The sequence below is a fragment of the Neofelis nebulosa genome, chromosome 12 (assembly GCF_028018385.1).
Source record: "Neofelis nebulosa isolate mNeoNeb1 chromosome 12, mNeoNeb1.pri, whole genome shotgun sequence".
NCBI classification, from domain to species: domain Eukaryota; kingdom Metazoa; phylum Chordata; class Mammalia; order Carnivora; family Felidae; genus Neofelis; species Neofelis nebulosa.
In genome coordinates, this window is record NC_080793.1 from 65,891,300 (window position 1) to 65,914,618 (window position 23,319).

The following is a 23,319-nucleotide window of genomic DNA, read 5'->3' on the forward strand; positions in this document are numbered from 1 at the left end:
TTTTAGTGGAATTATCACTAAAAACCATGTCGTGCTGTTAATCTTTATCGACATTCCAGTAGTTTGGGAGGAGTAGTTAACTCATACAAAATACATAATGGTAATACCACATGTTATCTTTAAATGCACATGCAAGGAAGGCTAAGTTGCAGGTAAAAACCACACTGTACATCATGTCCAAGTGGTGTTCGTTTATATTTCACACTGAATTATGCAGATAAAATTTAAATTAATGTTTTCTTTTTAGGGTTCCATATCAAGGAGAAATTGACAATTGGGATAATTAGCTCAAAACTCTCACTAGAAAATGAAATTTAGTATAAAATTTAAAATGAGACAGGTTCTAGCTGAAACTTTTACGTTTTGCTATAAGATGGCAGTGGAGGCAAAAGCCGTGTGCCTCGTTTTGTGTATAGAATCATGTTATACATGCATCTTAGGCCAACTCATTGTTACTCAAGCTTTTTAGCAATTAGTCAGAAAATAAAATAATCTGAGTATACGGACTTAACTTTTCTATGAGGTCAGTGACTAGTTCTCATTGGTGTTTGTACTCCCAAATAGAGTGAATGGCATGGGGAGGCCGGCAGCATGGATGATGAGTTGAGCTGAGTTGCCGACAGGGTTGACCTCCCCAAATCCAATCTCTCTTACTTTGGTTCACTGTAGGGTGTCCCCAGATCCTTAGTGCATGAGTATCTTAAACTTACACTCAGATTTTTGGAACACCCTATTTGCCACTAGACATCATCGGTGCCCACGATAACTCTGCTGATCTTATTCCTGCCACCTTCCTGAGCACCTTACTGTGTTCAGGGCAATTTAGAGCATCCACGGTTCAAGCCAACCCTGGAACTCTGGATCCTGCTGCCTGGATCCAAAGCTTAGCTCCAGCCCTGGCCTGCTAGGTAGCCTTCATCAAGTTGCTTTCCAAGCCTCAGATGAGGAAACTGAGTGGAACCATAATGCTAACAGGGCTGTCTCATGAGGTGGTTGTAAGAATTACATGAGCAGTGATCAGTGTAAAATGCGAGACAGCTCAGTGCTCACTGAGCACGAGTGGCTCCCTAGGATTAAAGGATCAAGAGGGAAAGGGTTAAAGTACCACACAGGCCATGAAGTGATGAAATTTCTATTAAGGCAAGGAAAACAGACCAGGTCTCTTTTCTGGGGAGAGGAGGGGTTGTTTTTCCTCTCCTGTTTATTTTTTTTCAAAAACAAAAAAAGGCTTTAGGTAATAAAATAACATCTGTTCCATACGGCTTGTTGTGTGCATGCCTCACTGTGAAAAACAGTCTGTGTGAGAGTTGGGAGCGCGGCTGCTCCGGTGGTCCCCCCCGCCCACCGCTCCTCCACACTGGGCCTTCTTTCACCACCAAGCCCACGGGCCTCATCCCCACATTGTTCATGTAAAAACAATGCCCACAGCAATGTCAGCAGGAAGGTTTAAAGAGAGAGACAAGGAGACAGGGTCCTGTGCCGCCCTCTCACCCTACTTCATACCCCAAGAGCTTAATTATTTTGAGCACTAAGGGAGCCAGTATTTTGGGGGGTGGTGTCTTTGAAGTCACTCGAGGCATGTCGTGAAATGAAAGGAACCCTTCTCCCTTCTTACTGGCTATGCCTAACCCGTGCATACGCAGCTTGTTCAAAAGATGTGGTTTCCTGAGCTGCCGGGGCTGGGGAGTTCTAGTTGGGAGGGGATTTAGGGGAAGCAGGGCAGTGGGAAGGGGGTGGGGTGTCAGGAGGGTGTGGTGGGGGGAGAGTGTGTGCACACGGGATCACTCAGCCCCTAAGGCCGGGTCACCAGGGCCCTGTTTTCTCTTCCAGTGCGCTTATCTCTTTACAGCTGTAGCCAAACCATCAGGTCTGTAATGATGGTTTTGATTACAGAGGCCAAGCACAGCTGTGTGTGGTGGGCTGGTGGGCTCGCCCATCCCCCACCCCCAGAAAGCCCTTTCCTTCCCCTCCCTGTGCTTGCGGTTTGTCATCTGTTCTCACAGAGCCCCCTTGTATTGGCCTGTGGCTTCCTGTTCTCAATCTGATCCAAATTTACCCCATGAGGCATTTCCCTGCGCACACAGGCGCACCCGAGATCCCTCCCCTCCCCCTCCCCCACACCCCCCTTCTGAGGAAGGGTGGCAAAGAGGAACAGTCGAGAGTGAATAGGTGTTGGCTGTGATCTTTACACAACCTGGCAGCCGATCCCACAGCTTGTATTAGCTCCACAAGCCGAACAGATGGAACAAATTGACAGAATCGTGTTCACTCACCCTGGGCTCGAGAAGCAGCTGAGTTGCTGTTTGAAGTTGGGAGTTTGAATGCGTTTTTCCTTCTCTGAATGTACTGAAGAACCCACGGCTTCAGCACCTGACCGTGGCATGAAGTGGCCAATGAGCCCATGCGTCGTCCTCACCCAGCCAGCCGGCTCTCCCAAGCTCGCTCTCTCTCTCTCTCTCTCTCTCTCTCTCTCTCTCTCTCTCTCGCTTTCTTTCCAAATAGCCATGGGGGAGAAGCAGGGGTTTCTTTTTTTATGTAAAGGTAAAACACGTATATTTGATTCCCAGAAATGACTATTCCCCTCTTCCGCCTTTGAAGCAGGGATTGTTAGCAACCTGAAGTTCACTCATGACAAGTCTAATAGTGTCACTTGAACTTGATATAGGAAAACAAGTAGAACAGAGAGTCTTTGAGGTTGACGTCAAGTACTTCCTTGTCCTGCTCAGCGTCCTCAGCCCATCCCGTGGATCGTTTTGGTTAAGAAGTGTAATGTGTTATACACGTTTGCCTTTTCTAGGACTTCAGGATGCATTTGACAGTGACTGGGAAACTGGGAAAATCATGCCAAACAATTACAAAAATGGATCCGATGATGGAGTCCTTGCCTACAAACTCCTGGTGCAAACCGGCAGCCGTGATAAACCCATCGACATCAGTCAGGTACTCTCATGGCCTGACACCCTGGGGGTTTCAGAGGGCATCGTTGAGCAGAGCTTTGGGAAAGCTGCTATACTGAAGACTGTTCGACAGCCTACCATCCCAGCCTGCGCTGTCTGGAGACCTGAGGCATCAGGGGCTGAGAGAATACTGAATTGGCTCTGATTCACTTCATCCCATCAGCTAACTGTGTGACCGCAGGCAGAGTGCCTCGCTCTGCTCCTCTGTCAAGTGGGGACAAGTGTGTTACCCTCCCTCGGGGGCAGTTGTTCTAACCAAGGACCCTCAAGGCAGTGCAGGCTCTTTTGGATCCTAGAAAAGCTGTGTTGTACTGTTCTCTTTTGAAAATAGTACTTGTTACCATGTTGGTCTTGATTATATTCCGACTTGGAGGGCTGGTAGCAGTCATTTGAATGAGCAGAATTTGGGGCGGATGTGTAAGTTAGGAGACCAGAGAGGTTACTAGAGGGGAGGATTGGTTGCATTCGACTCCTGGGGTCACCCTGGCCCAGCAGGTAGAGGAGGAGGCTAGGCATGTGGCTCTGTGGTGAGGCAAACAGAGATGACGGCTGTTGGACCCTGAGCGCACCCACTGCTCTGATCACCCCGCTAGCTAATAGGAACTGTTTCAATTTGGCGATCGTATTCTGCAACTACATCTGCATCTTTGGCGATGCCTGCATCCCGGCATATCCCTTTTGATTCCTCGGGCGTGTTGGGAGTGTGTTCGGACCCTTCAGATTTCACATGAGTCCAGCATTACTACCGGCTCTCCCCGGATCCCATTCCCTCTGCTCCTTGCAGCTTACTTGCTTCCCTCAGGCAGAAAACCGTCATGCTAATGATCTTCCCAGCAGCTCTGTTTATTGTCTCCCCTTTTTTGCTGGCATTAAAGGTGACAGATTTACAAAGTACATTGTTCAGAGTTATTATGGAGTGTGAACTTGGTGCTTTATGGCCGCATGCAGCAGGCTGTCAGGTTTGACAAGGATGTGGGCAGAGGAGCCTGTCGGAGAGATAGCAGGGGGATGCCCAGGGGCTGGGCCCGGCTTTAGGGACCAGGGACAGGGAGGAGCAAACTTGATTGAGCCAGGCCCCCGGATATCACTTCCTCTGCCTGGGAGGGAGAAAAGCGTGCTGCGTGCACGGAGGCCATGAGCTGTGCTATGTAATTCCAGAGACGGCTTGAAGACATGCAGTTGTTACATATCCCGGGGATTAATTGAATCCAGACCCCTGAAATTTCGTTTTCTTGCTCTACTCTTTCTTCCTTCACTCTTTCTCTATTAACTGCTGTCACTGGTGTTTTTCATTTTGTTAAGAAGGCCCAAAGCATTGGAATCAGGCCTGCACCTAAAGTAAACAGGAACAATATATTTGTGTGTTTGTGTATGTGTGTCTCTCTCACAGTGTTTTCACCTAAGCAAAGCCCACAGGACCTAGTATTTGCCATGCCCGGGATGGGGCATGCTAAGCGTGACCACATCCCTCAGAAATCAGGTTACCCAGAAAGAGTGGAGCCGTGCACAACCCCTTCCACTCTCTGGCGATGGGCATTTTGTGAATACACAGGTCATAGGAGGCTAGTGTTAGCAAAATTTATACAGATGTTGTTTTATTTTTATAGCTCTCCTCCATTTACTGGGTGGCATTTCCTTCAGTGTTAACAGCAGAGGTTAACTGCACACAGACGTGTATGGGGATTCTTGCCAGGTTTTTTTTTCCCCTTCCCCTCCTATAAATATGTTTCTCCAGATTGTTCATTCTCTGCCTTGGCTGCAGACAGTCTTTTAGCATTCAGATTTAATTGGTGCAGTCAATTCCTGGACCATCTGCAGGACTGTGTGTGTGTTATAAACACACCGATTACCGCACCCTCTGATAAGTGCGTTTTGAAAGAAAGCAAAGGTGCTCTGATGGGATTTTGTACATGTTCAAAGAAGGGGCATTCTAGTCATTATTGCAAATGCTGGGGCAGGGTTCTGCTCCCCCCACCCCTCCAGGGAGGAGTATGTTTACCTCCAGCCCCATTCTGAAGGACCCCTGTTCTTCCCATTTCGCAGTTGACCAAACGGCGCCTGGTAGATGCAGACGGCATCATCAACCCCAGTGCTTTCTACATCTATCTGACCGCCTGGGTCAGCAATGACCCCGTGGCTTATGCCGCCTCCCAGGCCAACATCCGGCCTCACCGTCCTGAGTGGGTGCACGACAAAGCTGACTACATGCCGGAAACCAGGCTCAGAAGTAAGTAGCCCTCCAGTGGGGCCCGCCGGCAAAGGGCCTTACCCTGCTCTCCCAAGCTCTGTCATGGCCCTCATCTGCTGACGCTACCCAGGGTTCAAAAGTGTAAACAGAACAATATATTTCTTTGAGTTTAAAACTCTGGGAGACACAGGAGGATGTGTAATGGGATACAACCCGTGCTCTGTCACGTTGGGACGTGAGAGCCCCTAACCTCCGTTTGTAGCTTGCATTCTAGGATGTCCACCAGGCAGCTCTCTTTAATGCCAGCTGTTCCATGTGAAAGCTGGGGACGCCTCCAGGTTGAGTGGTATTTTACTATTGCAGAGTTTTATCGCTGGGGATTATATGTTTATCTTTACTTTGTCAACTCTGGCGTTGAAGGGATTTTTGGCAAGTTGGGTCATTCCTATAAGCCACCAAGCACCTGTATTCTGTCAAATCTGTTGAAACTGGAGCAGAATAGTTCTGTACACAGCAGCGTCCTCTTCCTTTCCTCTCTCAGCCCCGACCTGGAGAGGTGGTCCCATACGGATTTAATTTGCATTTATGTTTAGAGGCGTTAGTAGCTTATACCTTGGATATGAGGCCGAGGGAGGATGTGACAAAGAAGACCGGTCCCTTTGCAGACATGGCTGGAGAGGAAGCGGGTTGTGCTTCTCTGTATCTAAACCCCAGAGCCTTGTGGCAAGCAGCCAAGGCTTGTGTTAATGAAAATTTATAGTTGAGATTATAATAGGGCAAATCATGTTTAGCAAGTCAACTGAATGACCCCAAAGGGTCTGGAACACACAACGGCAGTAACTAAATGCTTGTTGTGTGAGGATTTCTTCCCCTGCTGCTGAAGACTTAGCATTGCATTAAAAAAGAAGCATGGAAGGTTTAAGTGTGTTAGATCACTAAAAGGATAAGAAAGTTAAGCGTTTTTCTCAGTAAAGCATGACTTTTGAGTTATTTTGTTCTCATAAGTGATTGAGTAAAACAGTTTGAACTTCGTATTTTCTCTTGTGTCAGTTGAACAAAAAAAATGCTCCCACCATTGAATTCTTACAAAAGTGACTGCTTCTAGAAGATTAAAATCAAAGGTTAAATAAATACACAGATCCTGGGCTCCTCCTCTCCCTAAGCAAATTAAAAAAAAAAAAAAAAATCAAATGTTGATTATTGAAACCTTTTTGAACCAAAGATTAAAACTGTAAAGGCCCGAAGACTGCCCTCGGTAGCTCGTTAGGGGAGAAGTGCAGTGAGGGACTCTGTTGCACAGTTCCCTGTCTATCCGTTGCCATGGCGGAGAATGCGGGATACAGATCTGGGGATGGCCGCCAGCAGGGTTTGCCACGTCTCTTCCATGCCTGGGGCATGCCTGTTGACCAGAGCCTTCAGCCACAGCCCCTTCCCCCTGTCTTGTCTGTCCAGTCCCAGCAGCGGAGCCCATTGAATACGCTCAGTTCCCTTTCTACCTCAACGGCTTGCGGGACACCTCAGACTTCGTGGAAGCAATCGAAAAGGTCAGAACCATCTGCAACAACTACACGAGCCTGGGGCTCTCCAGCTACCCCAACGGCTACCCCTTCCTCTTCTGGGAGCAGTACATCGGCCTCCGCCACTGGCTCCTGCTATCCATCAGCGTGGTGCTGGCCTGCACGTTCCTCGTGTGCGCCGTCTTCCTCCTGAACCCCTGGACGGCCGGGATCATTGTGAGTTCATTCGGAGGGTTTTTGGGGAAGTCAGATTCCTTTCAGCCTAGCTCTTGCTGCAGCCGGGAAGTTGTGTTTATGTCTGGGCCTCTGGAGGAGGGTATAGATTGCATCATTCTTACTATATTTATTCTGCTGGAGGTGGCGAGGTTCGTGGTTAGGTAGTAGAGCCTTTAATGGCCTTCATCCTGTGTCCCTTCTCCTAAGACTTTAAACTTTCCATGTAAAGATAGGGGAGTTTTTAAACACATGTTCTATAGCAGCTCCTAGCATTTATTAAACACTCTGAGCATTTATTAAATACAAATGTAATTAATTTTTTTAATTTTTTTTTTCTTTTTACTTAAAGGGCCTTTTTGTGACTACATCCCAGACCTAACATAGAGAAGATTCTTCTAAAACAGGGGAGGGGGAGTAATTAGAGAAATTAGGACCAGGGGTACAGAGGTAAAATGGGTTTTGAGATGGTTTTGTGGGTGGTATGTGTTTCAAACATTGAAGGATAATGATGAACTAGTATTGCTGACCGATTTTTTGGCATCCTTCTTCCAAGTATAATACTCTCAGATTTGAAGTAAGTTTCATAGAGAGTCTAATAAAATCATGGCAGTGTTTAAATTCCATGAACTGTGGTATAGACTTCAAAATGCCAAAATTATAAAAACAGAGACCAGGGCTGGTTTCTGTACCATAAGTCTGTGCAGCAGGTATGTTAAAAGGTAAATGTTTAGTCTGCAGGGATTTTCATGGTACTTAAGCAATTGATGTTGTCCATCTTTCATTAGCTTACTAAAAGAAAGCAAAGGAAACTTTTATCGTACTTGCTCCCCACCCCCGCCACCACTGCCCACTGCCCCACCCCCAACAAGGAAAGACCATTCACTCCTTGTCTTCCGCCCGGGGAAAGTTTACCATTTTATTTGGATTTTCTCCCCTTTGACTCAAGAAACTCCAGTGTCTACCTCACAGATTTTCTTTCCATCTCTGCGCAAATTTTTACAAGGCAGATGGAAGGCAAATAAAAGCTTTTCCTTGGATTTAACTGTCGGCCGTGTCCACCCGCCTCTCTCCTCATTTCTTCAAAGTGAAGGCGCCTGTAACCTGACCCATGTCAGCTGACCAGAAGGTCCTCTTTTTCCCTAGCCATCCTCTCTTAACCCATGGGCTCTCCAAACAAAAGCAAGGCTGCCTTTGCGTAAAAGAACTTTTATTCACCCGTCCTGTCTGCTTTCTTTAGGATGCAGGGTACAGAAACCCAAAACACTAACGTTTCAACTCTGTTGTAAGTTTGGAAGGACACTTTCTGATGATTAAGATCAAAACAGAAGGAAATACCTGGTTTTAAACTGTATTAGATTTGTAGCTAGTGACGAGTCCATGTTTGTGTAATTCTTATATGCCTAAAATGGAATAATTGTCATTTTTTTTTTTTGCTTTCTAGAGCAGGTGTGTTGGAAAAACAATTCATGGTAGAATACTAAGCGTTGCCTCTATGTACTCCTTGTACAGGCTGATGTCCCAAAACTGTCCCAAAATCTCCCTTGTCAGCAGGGACACGGTGAAGTAAAGGCAGGTGTCCAAGTTAAAGCAAGTCAGCGCCTGCCTTCTGTCTGGGTCCCGGGTGTTTGTCCATGCCCCACCTGCAGCGAGCCCCTCCCTCCTTTGTCTTCAGCACCTCCAGTGTGTGTGTGTGCCCATCCACTCATGCTGTGCATCTTCCTGAAGGTGACGGTCCTGGCTTTGATGACGGTCGAGCTCTTTGGAATGATGGGCCTCATTGGAATCAAGCTGAGTGCTGTGCCTGTGGTCATCCTGATCGCTTCCGTGGGCATCGGAGTGGAGTTCACCGTTCACGTTGCTCTGGTATGGTGGACCTCTTCACTGAGAACTTTATGAAGAGGCAGCGTGTTTCCTCTTGCTCTCGTAGTCTCCCAAGTTGGAAACCTTTCCATTTTCTCCAGTGTCAAGGAACACACATAATGACATGTCCTAGTGAAGAGGCATCAGAGCACAGGCAGTCCTGTGCTGGGACAGGCTGAAATCTAGGCGGTGTCCTTCCCCACTGGGAAGGGGGGAGGCCCACTAAGGAGAAGGGCACGGAAGGTGAAAGAATACTGGGCCGGGTCAGCGTAGGCCAGGAAGGATTCTGCTTATTTGGTGCCCTTAGTGTCAGGTCCATAAGTTGTCACCTTGGTTCCTAAGTTCCATGCTGTGAGAGAGAGAGAGAGTGTGTGTGTGTGTGTGTGTGTGTGTGTGTGTGCGCGCGCGAGCGCGCGCGCGCACGCACGCACACACGAATATGCATGGGTAAGGTGAGACCACACTCATAGGCCTGGCAGGGATGGCGTGACTGAGTGTGAAGCAGGTCAGCAGCCAAGGAGATACCCTGGGGCCGATAAGGCAGAGGAACTCCTTCTCCCAGTTAAGCCCACCCAGTTCCTTCCACCTCCTGGCCTCCAAATTCATGAAAGCAGAAAGTAAGAGAACTGGGGTTGTTCTCAATGGCATTTCTCCCCACTCTCTCATTCTGTGCCTAGTCCCGTGAATGGTTTGTTGGAGGAAGTTAAACGTCAGGGTCTTTAATCCAAGAGGCAAACCAATTGTGTATATTTCTCAGAAAATGATTCAAAAGCCTCCTAGCAGTGTGTGAGTTCTGTGCACACTCACACTTATTACACCCTCATCCTTGGGGTTATTGATAGGTGCTCGATAAATAGTTGCTGACTGAGTAAATACTCATGTTTGGAATGCCCTACCTAGGAAACCTAGCACTGAGCTTGGGTCAAAGTCCTTTTGGCCTTGCTTTCTCAGTCACTAGCATTGATTTTCTTTGGGCTCAACACGTGGCATATGCATGCGTATATGTGTGCATATCTGCACATATGCTGTGTCTTGTACCTTCTTAGTTTCTCCACAGGAGTCTTTCAGGGCCATTTTTATGCACTTTGGAGACTGTAAACTTTTGTGTTTCAAAAAAAATGTTTTGTTGAGGTTGTTCTGTTTTTCCTCAGTGTATAAGGAACAGCTGATAATACAGAAGCAATATTCTCTAAATTTGGAGCGTACCCAAATTTTTTTCCTCCATTGATCTGAGAGGAGGGAGAGGGTATTTTTTTTTTTATGTAATGTTTATTTATTTATTTTTGAGAGAGAGAGAGAGACAGTGATAGAGAATGAACAGGGAAGGGGCAGAGAGAGAGAGGAAGACACAGAATCAGAAGCAGGCTCCAGGCTCTGAGCTGTCAGCACAGAGCCTGACACAGGGCTCGAACCCACAAACCATGAGATCATGACCTGAGCTGAAGTCCGATGCTTAACAGACTGAGCCATCCAGGCACCCCTGAGAGGGGATTTTTTTTTTAAAAAGAAGAGCCCACTAACCTAGAGCTTAGAATGTAAATAATTCTTAGTATCATTTCTTCAAAAAAGAGAAAACCTTGAGAGTTAAGAATCCACCAGTCATTTTATTCTGATGTGAATGAAAATCACCTTTTTAAAAAAACTTTGGTAGCTAGCAATGCAAATAAGAGCATTCTAGAACAGGTTGTTACAGTAAAAATGAAAACTGCAGCCTTCAAACTGTTGTGGTGCCCTGGGCCTCACACGTGAGGTAGTGTGAACATAAATGTCCATACCGGTGCTGGGTAAACAATTGAGGAATGCTTCTACCAGTTGTATAGATTTAATTCCAAGAATTTAAGGACTCTCAAGAGCCAACTCAGCTTTGCGAGCAGTAACCCCCCACTCAGTGCTGGTAGCCCACACTTTCATTGAGACACTCTCTACACTCAGGATATGGTGTTCCTACCTGATCCTGTATGTGAAGATCTATTTAAAGCAGGCAGTTACTGCTCTTCCAAGGTGTGTAAAATGATGGAATAAGGTTGGTGAGGAGCACTCTTCAGGGAATCAATGGTTCCTGTCAGCTAGCTATTCCCACAGCCTAAGTTGTACATGAGATGATAAAACCCTGCTTGACCCCTGTGGCCTCATGGCCCAAGTATGGCACAAAATAACATGGTTCCAAACCATCTTGTTGCTTTTCTCCCAAAAGAAGAAAGGTAATTGTGTTGACCCTAAAGTCAACCCCACTCTGAAAGAGCAGATACACTTTAGAGAAAGTATGGACACTCATAGCACATTTTTGTAAACGTTTCTTTCTCCATCTGCTCAGAAGAACAACCTTAGTGTTCTTCCACAGGCTACCCAAGGGATGGGAATGCCCCCAGTGTGTTATAGACCTTGATTTATTTTTTTTATTTTTTTTTTAAATTTTTTTTAACGTTTATTTATTTTTGAGACAGAGACAGAGCATGAACGGGGGAGGGGCAGAGAGAGAGGGAGACACAGAATTGGAAGCAGGCTCCAGGCTCTGAGCCATCAGCACAGAGCCCGACGCGGGGCTCGAACTCATGGACTGAGAGATCGTGACCTGAGCTGAAGTCGGATGCTTAACCAACTGAGCCACCCAGGCGCCCCTAGACCTTGATTTTTAAGGGGCTGTGACCTGCAGTGTGCCCGAGCTATCTCATCTCGGCATGTCCCAGGGCAGCCCTTAACTTTCAGGCAAAGAAAGGACTTGTGCCAGCCTCAGTCCTCTCTTTTGGGGCCCCGCTGAAAGGCCAGGCAGGGTATAACAGTAACTGACTCATGTTAAAATGGTCCTGGGTCACACTGTCAAGCCAATAGTCTGATTGGTGTCAACAGCATTCTTGACCTAGCAGAGCTTTAGGAAGGTAAAGGAGGTGGGGATATAACCACATGGAGTTAAAATAAGCTTGAATTTCTTTTTTTTTTTTTAATTTTTTTAATGTTTATTCATTTTTGAGAGAGAGGGAGAGAGAGAGAGTATGAGTGGGTGAGGGGCAGAGAGAGAGAGGGAGACACAGAACTTGAAGAAGGCTCCAGGCTCTGAGCTGTCAGCACAGAGCCCGACACGGGGCTCAAACCCACGAACTGCGAGATCATGGCCTGAGTTGAAGTCAGATGCTCAACCGACTGAGCCACACAGGCGCCCCAAAATAGGCTTGAATTTCAAGTCCTGTATTTTTCTTGTGATACTTCCATGGTGTTTAGAGAACACAGCAACAGAAATGCCACGTCATCTACGAGGAAATACGTACTTAGCACCCAGTTGCACACAACCCTCAACTAAGCCTACTCGGAAGTAAGATCTTGACCTGCCACAAAATCAGAAAGAATGCTGTCATTCTCACACCACAGCTCTCCCATGTGAATGCTGTGTGCTCATTCAGGTTGGAGTGGGGGGGGGCGGGGAACCCAAGGGGAGTAGCAGTGAATAAAGGGACATTTTGCTCCTTTTTGTATAGTTTTGGTTTGGTTTTTAATTTAAAGTAAATATGCTTTCTGTCTTTTTTTCTCATTGTTCAAGATTTGCGTCAATATCAAATATGATGCAATATCATGAACAGGTCATTTTAGCGTAAGCCTAGATTTAGGTACCAGAGCAGCCCGGATTAAATAGCCCAGGAGCTAAATGGGAAGCTGTGAGGAGGTCCGTACAGGTCCATACAGACCAATTAAAACAGCTTGTATGTAGCATGCTGGACCAAGCTGACCATGGACCAGGCCCAGTCCGGGCATCTGCTCACCCCACGTCTTCTCCTTGCACAGGCCTTCCTAACAGCCATTGGTGATAAGAACCGCAGGGCCGTGCTTGCCCTGGAGCACATGTTTGCACCTGTCCTGGATGGCGCTGTCTCCACTCTGCTGGGAGTGCTCATGCTGGCAGGATCTGAGTTTGATTTCATTGTCAGGTAAGCAGAAGGGGAGAGAATCCTTATTTTTAAGAATTGTTACCACTGTTAGGATCTCTGTTGCTTACTTCCTTGTGTGTCCAGTAGACAGCAGCATGTCTTCATTGTGACTCTACTCTCCTTCCCCCTAGACTGATGGAGGTATAACTGACAAATCAGAATCGTAGTGTCTAAGGTATACAGCATGATGTTTTGATATGCCAACCAGTACATTGTGAAATGATTACCACAGTCTGTGACTCCACTTTCTCTTGCGTTTATTAATTCAGAGATATGCTGAGAGGTATAAGGAAAAGGTCTTTTTTAGAGGCCTTTTAGGGAACATCTTGGGGAGAAGAGACGGAGAGTCTGTGGCCAGCAGCAAAGACAGCTCCACAGCTTGAAACCAGAGGGCCACCCAGCACCCCGGCGTTGACCTGGGTTCCCCTCAACTGCCCAATTTTGACCTTGACTTCTCTTCCGAAACTATAGAAAACTTAAAAATACCTGAAATTGTCACCTACATTTCATTCTTTCAAGAAGCAAAGGTGGCATGCCCAGATTTCACATTCAAGTTCTCACTAAGATTTAGGGAGTCTTGGGTATGTGACTCTGGTGCCATGTGTTTGAAATCCAGGCCTAGTTTGGATACTTCTCCTTGGAACCCAAGGCAGGCAGTTTCTGGTAGATTTATGAAAAATGCGAGTTTGTGAGGTAGAAAAGAAGGGCCAAGGTTTCCTTCTGAAAAAAACTTGACAACTGCAGGGAAAGACCATTTTCTTGTCTGAAGAGCCTCCACAGCATCGTAAAGTAGCTACTCTTGGATGTGACAGTGCTGCTCTGTGGAGGGACAAGGCCAGAATCATCAATAAGTGAAAGGCCAGAATTAGAACCGTGGTAAAGCAGAACCAAATGTGAGACATGACTGCATTGTTTGGGATGCTTCAAATAATCTGGAGAGAGAATAGAAAAAGGCTTTCTTGGTGTGCATGCCTGTAATAGGTCTTTGATTTTCAAGTAAAAAGAAGAGGGTTTAAAGTTTCAGCCCAAGTTCCCTTATTACAGAAAAAAGATCTATCCATTGGTCTGTGACATACCCCATAACCCGTTGGGCAGTTCGGCAACAGAGAGTTAGCCTTCCTTGAAGGAGTGCCGGAGTTTACTGTGTGTAGTTTAGTACAGGGTAAATGAAGAGGTAAAATAGCTCTTGCATCGTGGACCAGTACTTCTCACACCACAGAGTGCTTATGAATCATCCAAGGCTCTCTGCAAATGCAGGTCGGATTGCACTGGGTGCAGGGAGCGTGTAGAGTGGGATTGGCATTTCTAGCCAGCTCCCAGGTGATAACCCAGGCTGCCAGTTTTCTCTGCACACACTGTTAATCACCTGACAAGCCAATTAGTACATTCTTGTTTGCCAATACCAGGTAGATAGATGTATGCCTAAATTAGATCAAGGTTTTGGCCTGAGTTTTATTTTCAGCTCTTAACTTCACTTTGGCTTTTCCTTTATTTCCTTAGCACACACATATTCAGGCATTAGTAGATGTTTCTTTATGGTATAAAATCCCTGTGTCAAGCAGAGTTTCTTCTGTGTTTTTCCTCACTCGACACAATGCAGTTACAATCACCTCAGTGCCATTTTACACAACGAATAATGTGGACCCCGATGGCCTCCATGTAGCTTACAGTCTCTGGGGGGAGAGAGAGTTCATGGCACTTCAGAACCATGGGAAACACTGAGTGTGATGGGGTCTCAGAGGATCTAACTCAGCCCTGTGGGGACGCCAAGTGAGACACAGAGGGGAAACGTAGCCAGAATTAGAGCAACCAGCTGGGAACCACGATGGAGGGCAGAATCCCAGCTCTCATTCAACCCATAGCTTCCTGTTCTCTCCCAGAGATATCAGGGTTCTTGTTTCAAGCACTTAAAAGGGCTTCCCATTTTCTAGAACTGGATGGATTAACCTGATAAAGCCCTCACTGAGGTCAACTAAATGAGCAGACATTGTATACGCTAAGCCGTCAGAAATCTAATTGGTCTGTTTATTCTACAGTTAGATGGATGGGATGCAAATGTCTTAATGCCTGCTGCTGATATATGCTTCAGCCTAAAGTTCCAGCAGTTTACATTAGAGCAAGACATTGGCGGCTTGGTTTTTACTAATGCAGTTCAGAAGTTTCTAGTGTTTACAATAGCTGCAAGGTATTTGTGTTTTTATAGGGAATCTCTCTCCTTTCATCTAATGTCGAAACATATATAGTCATGGCAAAGTTTGGTGCCTGTTCTGTTTTATGATCAAGAGGACCCTTAACAGATAGATATCTTGCCCTCCCTCTTCCCAGAACATCCTGAGCTCTCCACCCCCCACCGCAGCCCCTCCTTGCAGCAAAATCGCCCTACACTCAGTTCCAGAAATGCACGTTTGCGTGGAGCTCACTCCCTCCAGCTGTGTGGAGTGTCCTCCAGCAGCTCTCCCGGGCTGACAGGTTTACCTTGGTATTCATGAAGGATCCCAGACCTTAGCCCTCAATGGTGGGAAAGCAGGGCCACTTGCGCACTCTCCCCTTCTTCATGGTGCTGCGGCCTTTATGTTTGAATTGGCTGACGCAAAACAAGAGTATTCAGAGATGCTAAATTGTTCAACAAAAGCTTGGCCCGCAGAGCAGCCCCCTCATTGTGGACCGCCCTCCCCCGCACAGAATGGGCAGCGTTTTCTCTGCAGAAAGCGGGTTCTTGTGTTCTAAAAAGGTTGCAATTGGAGCTGTTTGGTAAAACTGGAACTCACAGAATTCTAGGCAGAAAGTTGTGATTAATGAAAGCCCAGGGAAAGCCTTACCTGATACGCTAGAGACTTAATTAGAGATTCTGCTCTAAGATGCTGAAGCATTTCACAGTGGATTAGCTGCCTGCAGAAGTGGGCTGCTTTTCCTCCTGAGCTAAATTGTTTAAATTCTACACCCTTCACTTCATTTGTTTGCTTCTGCTGGGTTTTCACGGACGGGGCCCCTCTGCATTGTATTTGTGCTTCCAATCTGCTCAGCCATTCAGCTCACATTCCATATTTTTGTGTTTGTGTAACACATTCATAAATAACATTACATGCCAGGAGATTTCAGCAAATTAACAAACTAATTTTTCTCTCTTCCCTTCACGAACTAACACTTTGGGTTGTGGAATGTAGTCCTCGAGAGTCACAAGGTAAAAAGAGAAAAACAACTAATGTCGTGCTGAACCACAGTCTTTTAAACTGTGTGGGTTTTGTTAATTTTGGGTTTTGACGCGCTGTGTAATATTTGGGCACGTGAAGGCTTGCTGCTCTTACTTTTGCCACAATGAATGTTCCTGTGTCCCTTTTATCTTCAAGGTATTTCTTTGCTGTCCTGGCAATCCTAACAATCCTGGGTGTTCTCAATGGACTGGTTTTGCTTCCAGTCCTGCTGTCCTTCTTTGGACCGTATCCTGAGGTCAGTAATTGTGCCGGGCTGTAATGGACAGTCCCCAGGCCACCTGAATGCTGTTTTTCCTTGTGTCACTGTTTGTTTAGATCTTTAGGCAGACCCACATTGCCGATTGTTTACTTTTTCAAAATATTTCAGTAATTATGAAGTTTTTCATAGAAAAACTATGGCTTTTTTCCTCTTCAATTTAATAGTTTGGGAGATGCAGGACTAGTTTTGTTTGGGTTTTTTAAACCAACTGATTGGCGGCCTGAGTCGTGTAGTTCTGTATCAGTGAAGCATTTTCCACTCAAGATGAATATCTGGGCTTGAATCAAAGGAAGAGGGGCACAGCCTGCCTTTCCAAAGTGTAAAAGCAGAGGGCAGCTCTTTTGCTCCAGCTGTCAGGCCTGATGGTCCTCGAGGTGGCAGAGTGGGGGAGGGGATAGCAGGAGAGGCTGGGGCAGTCGGGGGATGGGTGCAGAGACCCCTGAACAAATACTGTGCTTTGCACTTTAAGTGTGACCAGCAGGTAAATGGATGATCACACTTTTAACATGGAATCTCCTTCAATAGGTGTCTCCAGCCAATGGACTGAACCGACTGCCCACCCCTTCCCCTGAGCCGCCCCCCAGCGTGGTCCGGTTTGCCGTGCCCCCCGGTCATGCAAACAATGGGTCCGATTCCTCTGACTCAGAGTACAGTTCTCAGACGACAGTGTCGGGCATCAGCGAAGAGCTTCGGCACTACGAGGCCCAGCAGGGCACCAGGGGCTCTGCCCACCAAGTGATCGTGGAAGCCACAGAAAACCCTGTGTTTGCCCGCTCTACAGTAAGTCACCCTAGAGGCCAGCCCCTGCCTCCTCTATGCAGCAAATCCCAGACGGATAGGATTTAAAAATAAAGTATAGGTTAGGTAGAATCCTATGAAATTGCCAATCTTTGACTCCAACTATAAAAACATGAGTTGCGTGTGGTTCTATCTCATATAGGTTGAAAAGGGCAGGGGTCAGTAACAGTAGCTACAAAAAGCATTGGTATGTGTCTTGTTTGGGCTAAGTATAATTTGAGTTTAAGGGCCAGAGGTAAAGCATGCTTTGCTTTTTTTTTTTTTTAAGCCGTATATCATTTTAGAATAATACTTCTTTTTTTTTTAATGTAGTGGTATTTTTATTGCCAACAAAATGATTTTCTTTTCCTCTCACTTCTGTTACTTTTAATTGCCCTTGGTACAAAATTATTTCAATTATTAATGTCCAAGATTTTACCAGAAGGAGCTGGAGGGAGCAGAGAAGCTTAGCCTTCAGTAATTCAGGACAGCCATAAGCAGCCTGGGAGCCCCTTCTCAGAGGCTCTAAGAGCCGCAGCCATGCTCCCTAGGATGTCCTTAGCCCCCCAGGCCTAGAGCACAGCACACAAAACCCGAGGAAGGTTCTAAGGCGCGTGCTGCTCCAACTCAGGGCCTCCTGCTGTCCCTCCAGGAAATGGGTATTCCAGTCCCAGGCCAGAGCAGCCCTTCCATGAAAGAGAGAGAGGCCAACCAAATAACCTAAATTTTCCTCCTCTTACCCCCCGTGACGATGCCTGCTGAGCTGCAGTGTGAATCTGGTTTTGTTCAGCGGGAGCCTAAAAATAGGTACAAGCTGAACGACTTTGAAGTTGGTCACGGTCCTTTTGATTGATGTGGCCACTGTGTTGCTCCATGCTTTGTATAGAGACCCAGAAACCAGATTCCTAACAACCGGACAGAGCAGCACTGCCCCATGGAACTTTCTGCGATGATGGAAACGCTCCCTCTGTGCTTGCCAATATAGTAGCCACTCACCACATGTGGCTGTTGAGCACTTGAGATGTGGCTAGTGCCACGAAGGGACTGAATTTGGAATTGTTCTTAATTTAAATGCAAATAGGCATATGCTCCTAATGGCTACCGCCCTCAACAGCATAGGTATAGACAGTCCTGCCGACGTGCTGCATTTGCGCGAGCCGGAGCCAGATGCTCAGCAGTTCACAAAGAGGACGAGCTTGGGATCTGACTGTGCGGCACAGGGTGGAGTGGCAAACCGAGAGGGGGGCAGCCCGGGTGCTCTCCAACCACAGCCCTGCATTTATGGGCAGCAGCTGTATGTGTCTGGCCAGCTGTGCTACAGAAAGCCTAGACATAGGGTCCAAATAAGGCCTCTGCCACGTCGTGGAGGTTCTAAAAGAACAAGTTTTTCTTTTGTGGGTGGAAGGCCCAGTTGGCTCCCGGGGGCCTCTCCCAGCCATTTGTGGGGCTGACTGAGCACTTGGTGAAGAGCTGTGTGTGGGTGGCCGGCGGGAACTGGAGCCAAGAAGGGAAGGCTGGGAGCGGCGGGGGGCGATGCCCTGCCTGGGGTTAGCACCCCGCCTGTTTTAACCTGCCCTCGCCCTCTGCAGGTGGTCCATCCCGAAGCGAGACATCACCCACCCTCAAACCCTCGACAGCAGCCCCACCTGGTCTCAGAGTCCCTGCCTCCAGGACGGCCAGGCCAGCAGCCCCGGAGAGAACCCCCCAGAGAAGGCTCACGGCCACCCCCCTACAGACCGCGCAGAGACGCTTTTGAAATTTCTACTGACGGGCATTCTGGCCCTAGCAATAGGGACCGTGCGGGCCCCCGGGGAGCCCGTTCTAACAACCCTCGGCACCCAGCATTCACTGCCATGGGCAGCTCTGCGCCCAGCTACTGCCAGCCCATCACCACTGTGACAGCCTCGGCGTCCGTGACTGTTGCCGTGCACCCGCCGCCTGTCCCCGGGCCCGGGTCCGGTCGGAACCCCCGAGGGGGTCTCTGCCCGGGCTACGGGGACTACTCTGAGACTGACCACGGGCTGTTTGAGGACCCCCACGTGCCTTTTAACGTCCGGTGCGAGAGGAGGGATTCCAAGGTGGAAGTCATAGAGCTGCAGGACGTGGAATGTGAGGAGAGGCCCCGGGGCAGGAGCTCCAACTGAGGTATGTGCGGCCGGTGGGTGGGCCTCGGCAGCAATGGAGGGGCACCCAGGGGCACGGAGGGCAGAGCTCCCTGGGGGTTCTTTAGGCTGCATCCTTGGTGAGCCCCTGGGCATTGGCATGTCCCACACTGAGCCCCAGGGACCTCTCATCTCCCTGGCAAGGATGCCATGTCCAAGCTTTGCCATCCTCGGGGAACCCATGGAGCCCCAAACTGGGTGTCTCACCTCGCTGCTCACCTGTTGAGGGTTAGTGCAAGTTAACAAAGACGCTAACAGCTGCACCTTTCACCTGGTTTTCAGGCTTTATAAAGCCCCGCCACAGGTATGTATGCCACACATACAGCTCGATGCGTTGGTTACACAGTGAACACATCCATGTCGCCAGGCCCCAGATCAGCCTCTCATGCCCTCCACCCAGCACCCCCAGCCTGAGTTCTAATACCACTGAGCAGTTTGCCTACTTCTGTGCTTTCTGAATATACAGACTCATATACCCATTGCTTAGTTTGACTTCCTTTTTTTTCTTTCAAAGGGTGAGTAAAATCTGAAGCAAAGAGGCCAAAGATTGGAAGCCCCCCCCAACCCCCCCCGAACTGCTTGAAGAGAACTGCTAAGAGTTATACAGATGTGCGCACCGGGAGAGCAGTTCAGTGTTACTGTAACCGACTGTATTATTTTGTGAAATAGTTCTATAAATATTTAAGAGGTGTACACATATGTAATATACGAAGGAACCGATGTAAAGTAGTGCGATCTGGGCTCTCTCCACTCCTACCCCCCGAGTGGGCGGTGCGGAGGCCACAGCGGGGCCCCTCCTGATTTGTACATTGGTCTCTGTGCCACAACCAAGCTTAACTTAGTCTTAAATTTCAGCATATGTTGTTGCTGCTTAAATATTGTATAATTTACCTGTATAATTCTATGCAAATATTGCTTATGAAATAGGATTATTTTGTAAAGGTTTCTGTTTAAAATATTTTAAATTTGCATATCACAACCCTGTGGTAGTATGAAATGTTACTGTTAACTTTCAAACACGCTATGCGTGATAATTTTGTTGTTTAATGAGCAGATATGAAGAAAGTACGTTAACCCCGGTGGCTTTTCCAGGTGTAGTTGGATGCGATTCTGTTTGGCTGTGCGTGTGAACACGTGTGTGGTTTCCCAATGTACTGTACTGTGATATTTTTTTTCTTTTTTTGTTTCTTTTTACTGTCTGTAACCCTTCGTGGGCTCCGCCCTAGTTAGGCTGGAAGAGTCAGGATATCTTTATTGCTTGGTGCTGGTGGAAAGCTAGCCCTGAATGTCGCCTTATCCCTCTGCCCGACTTGCTTCAGGTACAGGGCGTCTCTTACGATCATTGGCTGCTATCCAGACACTCCTAGTTCATGCCTCAGAGGAGATGGGCTCCGCTGTGTGGGTCATTGTGGTGGACGTTGGAACCTCAGGGTTTAGAGCTAACATCTGTTCATCTTCATTGGTGTTAAAGAGTTCTAGAACGTGCTTAGTGGTGAGCCTCACCTGAGCCATGAATGTTACTCTAGAGTAGGCAGCATCGTTGTACCTCTCGTGACACACACACACACACACACACACACACACACACACACACACACGCCCACACACCCTCAAACGTTCAAGAGCAGATTGGAAATCTTTTGGAGACAATGATCCTGCTATGAGTGGAAAAACCTGTTGATTCTGGGTCCACAATAAACCTGGAGGTGATGTTTTGAGTTCCTACAATTTAAACTCCCCTCTTCCTAAATTGCACAGTTGGTGGGGCTTTCTAGATCTCTTTGTATCTTCTTTAAAAATAAGTAGTGAGCATCCAGTGTGGTGGTATGGAGTTGGAAGTTCTACAGGATGAGAGCTTCAGAAGGATCCTTCTCAGTGCGTTAATGTTAACATTATGAGTACACGCTTCTTAAATAAACTGTGTCCCTCCTCTCAACCTTATTAGTGTTCTTTCAATGTGACATTGATCGAAGAGCAGGGAGATGTTAATTGCATACACCCCACTGAAGAATGTATATGGAGGCAGATCTATCAACCAGGCATTATTTTTAAAGATTTGCTTCTGTATCGATTCTGTTGTCTTGCTTTGAGGTTTGGTCTTCCTCAGCTCTTAGCCAGAAACCAGCAACTGTCGGGGAAGCAGTGGATACCCGGACTAAGCTACTGTAGGAGCACAAAAATGGCAGCTTCCATTGTGCCCTCCTGTTTTACACGGAAAATCTCAGTCAAAAGTCAATGGGCTCCCAGTAGTACCGAGCAGTATAGTGACCTCAGACCCTAAAACTTGCCACAAAACTGTAAGATACTAATTGTAAGCCACCTGTGGCCGCCAGGTGTGTGTGTTAATGTGCCAGGGGCCCCGACGGGCCCACGTCTACTGTTTGGTGCCTCTGTCAGCCACACTGTCTGTCCACCTAATAGCCAGCTCTGCTCAGAAAACTTAGGTCCTGCGTTCAGGAGAGAGATGATGCAAAATTCTGAGGTCTGCTTCCCTCTGGCTCGTGGCATGCCCTCCTCGCTCCTTTCCTGAGCCCAGCTTGTGTGGCACATGACAGTTTGCACAGCCCTGCTTTCTGCACAGTGTAGAACTTTCTCCCATAGTCACATTGGCAAAGGGAGAACTCGGGGGCTGGCAGGCAACTAGAATTTCTCTCTCTCTCTCTCTCTCTCTCTCTCTCTCTCTCTCTCTCTCTCTTTCTTTCTCTCTCTTTCTTTAAAATAGTTTTATTTTGTCTGTCTTGTTTGTTCATTTGGATGTTTTAATTTTTTTTAAATCTTTGCTGATATTTATAATTTTGTATCATAAGAATGTTTTCCTACAGTATTTGTCATGCCAGTTTATAACAAAAAATGCAGGGATTTTATTTCTATTGGAAACACTATTACAGCTATGTTTTACTTTTGAACAGAATTTTTATTTGTATAGAGTGCTTACTAATGTTAAATAGTTCAGAGTATATAACATCTTCATTAAAGACTCATGGTAGGTTTTAGTGTAAGGAGTTTAAAGGAAATAAATATTCAAACTGGGTCTCATTGTCTGCCAATTTTGGCAGAAATGGGTTTGTGTCATTTCAATTACAAAGATAAAAGTATGCCATATAATTTATTTATATGAAAATTTATTTTTGTAGTGTACATAGTAGTCATCAAGTCTTTTGACAGAAGTATATTTTTAAAGAATTTATATGTGATGAATCCATGATGTCTGGAACTTTGCTGAGACATGAGTGGGGCACGCTTTTCATTGTAAAGTACAGCAAGGAAAAGAAAATGCTTAACAGTGTTAAGAGAGTGAGATGGAGTAAATATTCATGCAATTGTGTATTAGTTACCATTTGTGACCTAGTGTGGTTCTCATTTTAAACCTTGGAAGGCAAAAATGTACAAACTCTCTAAATATTAATGTTCAAACACTGATAGAAATTCTAACATGAATAAAAAATAATATAACTTGTTGGTTATGTCTTTGTTCATAGAATGTTTTTTATTACAGTGTTTTATGTAGGTAGCACATCAGACCATCATAAACTTTGTTGATTTGTCTTAGTAACATTGCTAAAGAATCCTTTCCTGTTCTACCTCATGGAGGCATTGTTGATATATGAAAAGTTCTAGGTTTTTATTTTCTGACACCGAGAAAGCTCCTCAATTACCATTCAAAGTGATCCCCTCCTCATCACTTAACATCTTTGTGATGCCTAATAATTAGAGGGAACATTTATAAAGATAAATTTGATGACTATTAAAATAAATGGAGGTGCCATACTTAAATAGGAGGGCTGACGATACGGGACTGATTGAACCTGATCTAGAATGTTTTCTTCTGAATGTTTATATGATTACATCCCATCTTTACTAGAGCCATGGAGAAAAATAAGACCAGGAATATCGTAGCGATCTGAAAGCAAAGAGCGGTGGGGAAGAACTCAAGACCCAAACTGTTACAAACACATGGTGAGAGGTCGGCAAACTGCAGTCCATGGGCTTCCTCCTGTTTTTGTAAAAATTTATTAGAAGACAGACACACCCATTGACATACAGATTGTCTGCCTATGGCCTCTTTCCAGCTACAGTAGCAGAGTTGAGTAGTTGTGACAAGTGTACAGCCTACAAAGCCTAAAATAATTTACCGAGTGGCCCTTGGGAAAGAGTTTGCCGATCCATTTTAAGATAGGGTCGTCCTAGGCCGATGATACTCAAGTGGGGCTCATGGATCAGCAGCATTGGGGTGTCTTGGAAGTTTTCTAGAAA

At 46.5% G+C, this 23,319-nt stretch overlaps 1 protein-coding gene across 5 annotated transcripts in view; it reads left to right on the forward strand.

The window, feature by feature from the left end:
• PTCH1 (patched 1) overlaps positions 1-22,529 on the forward strand; it is a 71,733-nt gene extending 49,204 nt beyond the window's left edge. For all 5 annotated transcript variants that reach the window (XM_058695495.1, XM_058695493.1, XM_058695494.1 and 2 more), the window contains 9 exons: positions 2,798-2,940; positions 5,001-5,184; positions 6,598-6,878; positions 8,604-8,741; positions 12,513-12,655; positions 16,003-16,102; positions 16,652-16,906; positions 18,493-19,048; positions 19,580-22,529. In XM_058695495.1, coding sequence (XP_058551478.1) covers positions 2,798-2,940; positions 5,001-5,184; positions 6,598-6,878; positions 8,604-8,741; positions 12,513-12,655; positions 16,003-16,102; positions 16,652-16,906; positions 18,493-19,047 — 1,799 coding nt within the window. In that variant the 3' untranslated portion in view covers position 19,048; positions 19,580-22,529. The remainder of the gene's footprint in view (positions 1-2,797; positions 2,941-5,000; positions 5,185-6,597; positions 6,879-8,603; positions 8,742-12,512; positions 12,656-16,002; positions 16,103-16,651; positions 16,907-18,492; positions 19,049-19,579) is intronic.
• Positions 22,530-23,319: the final 790 nt, after the last annotated feature.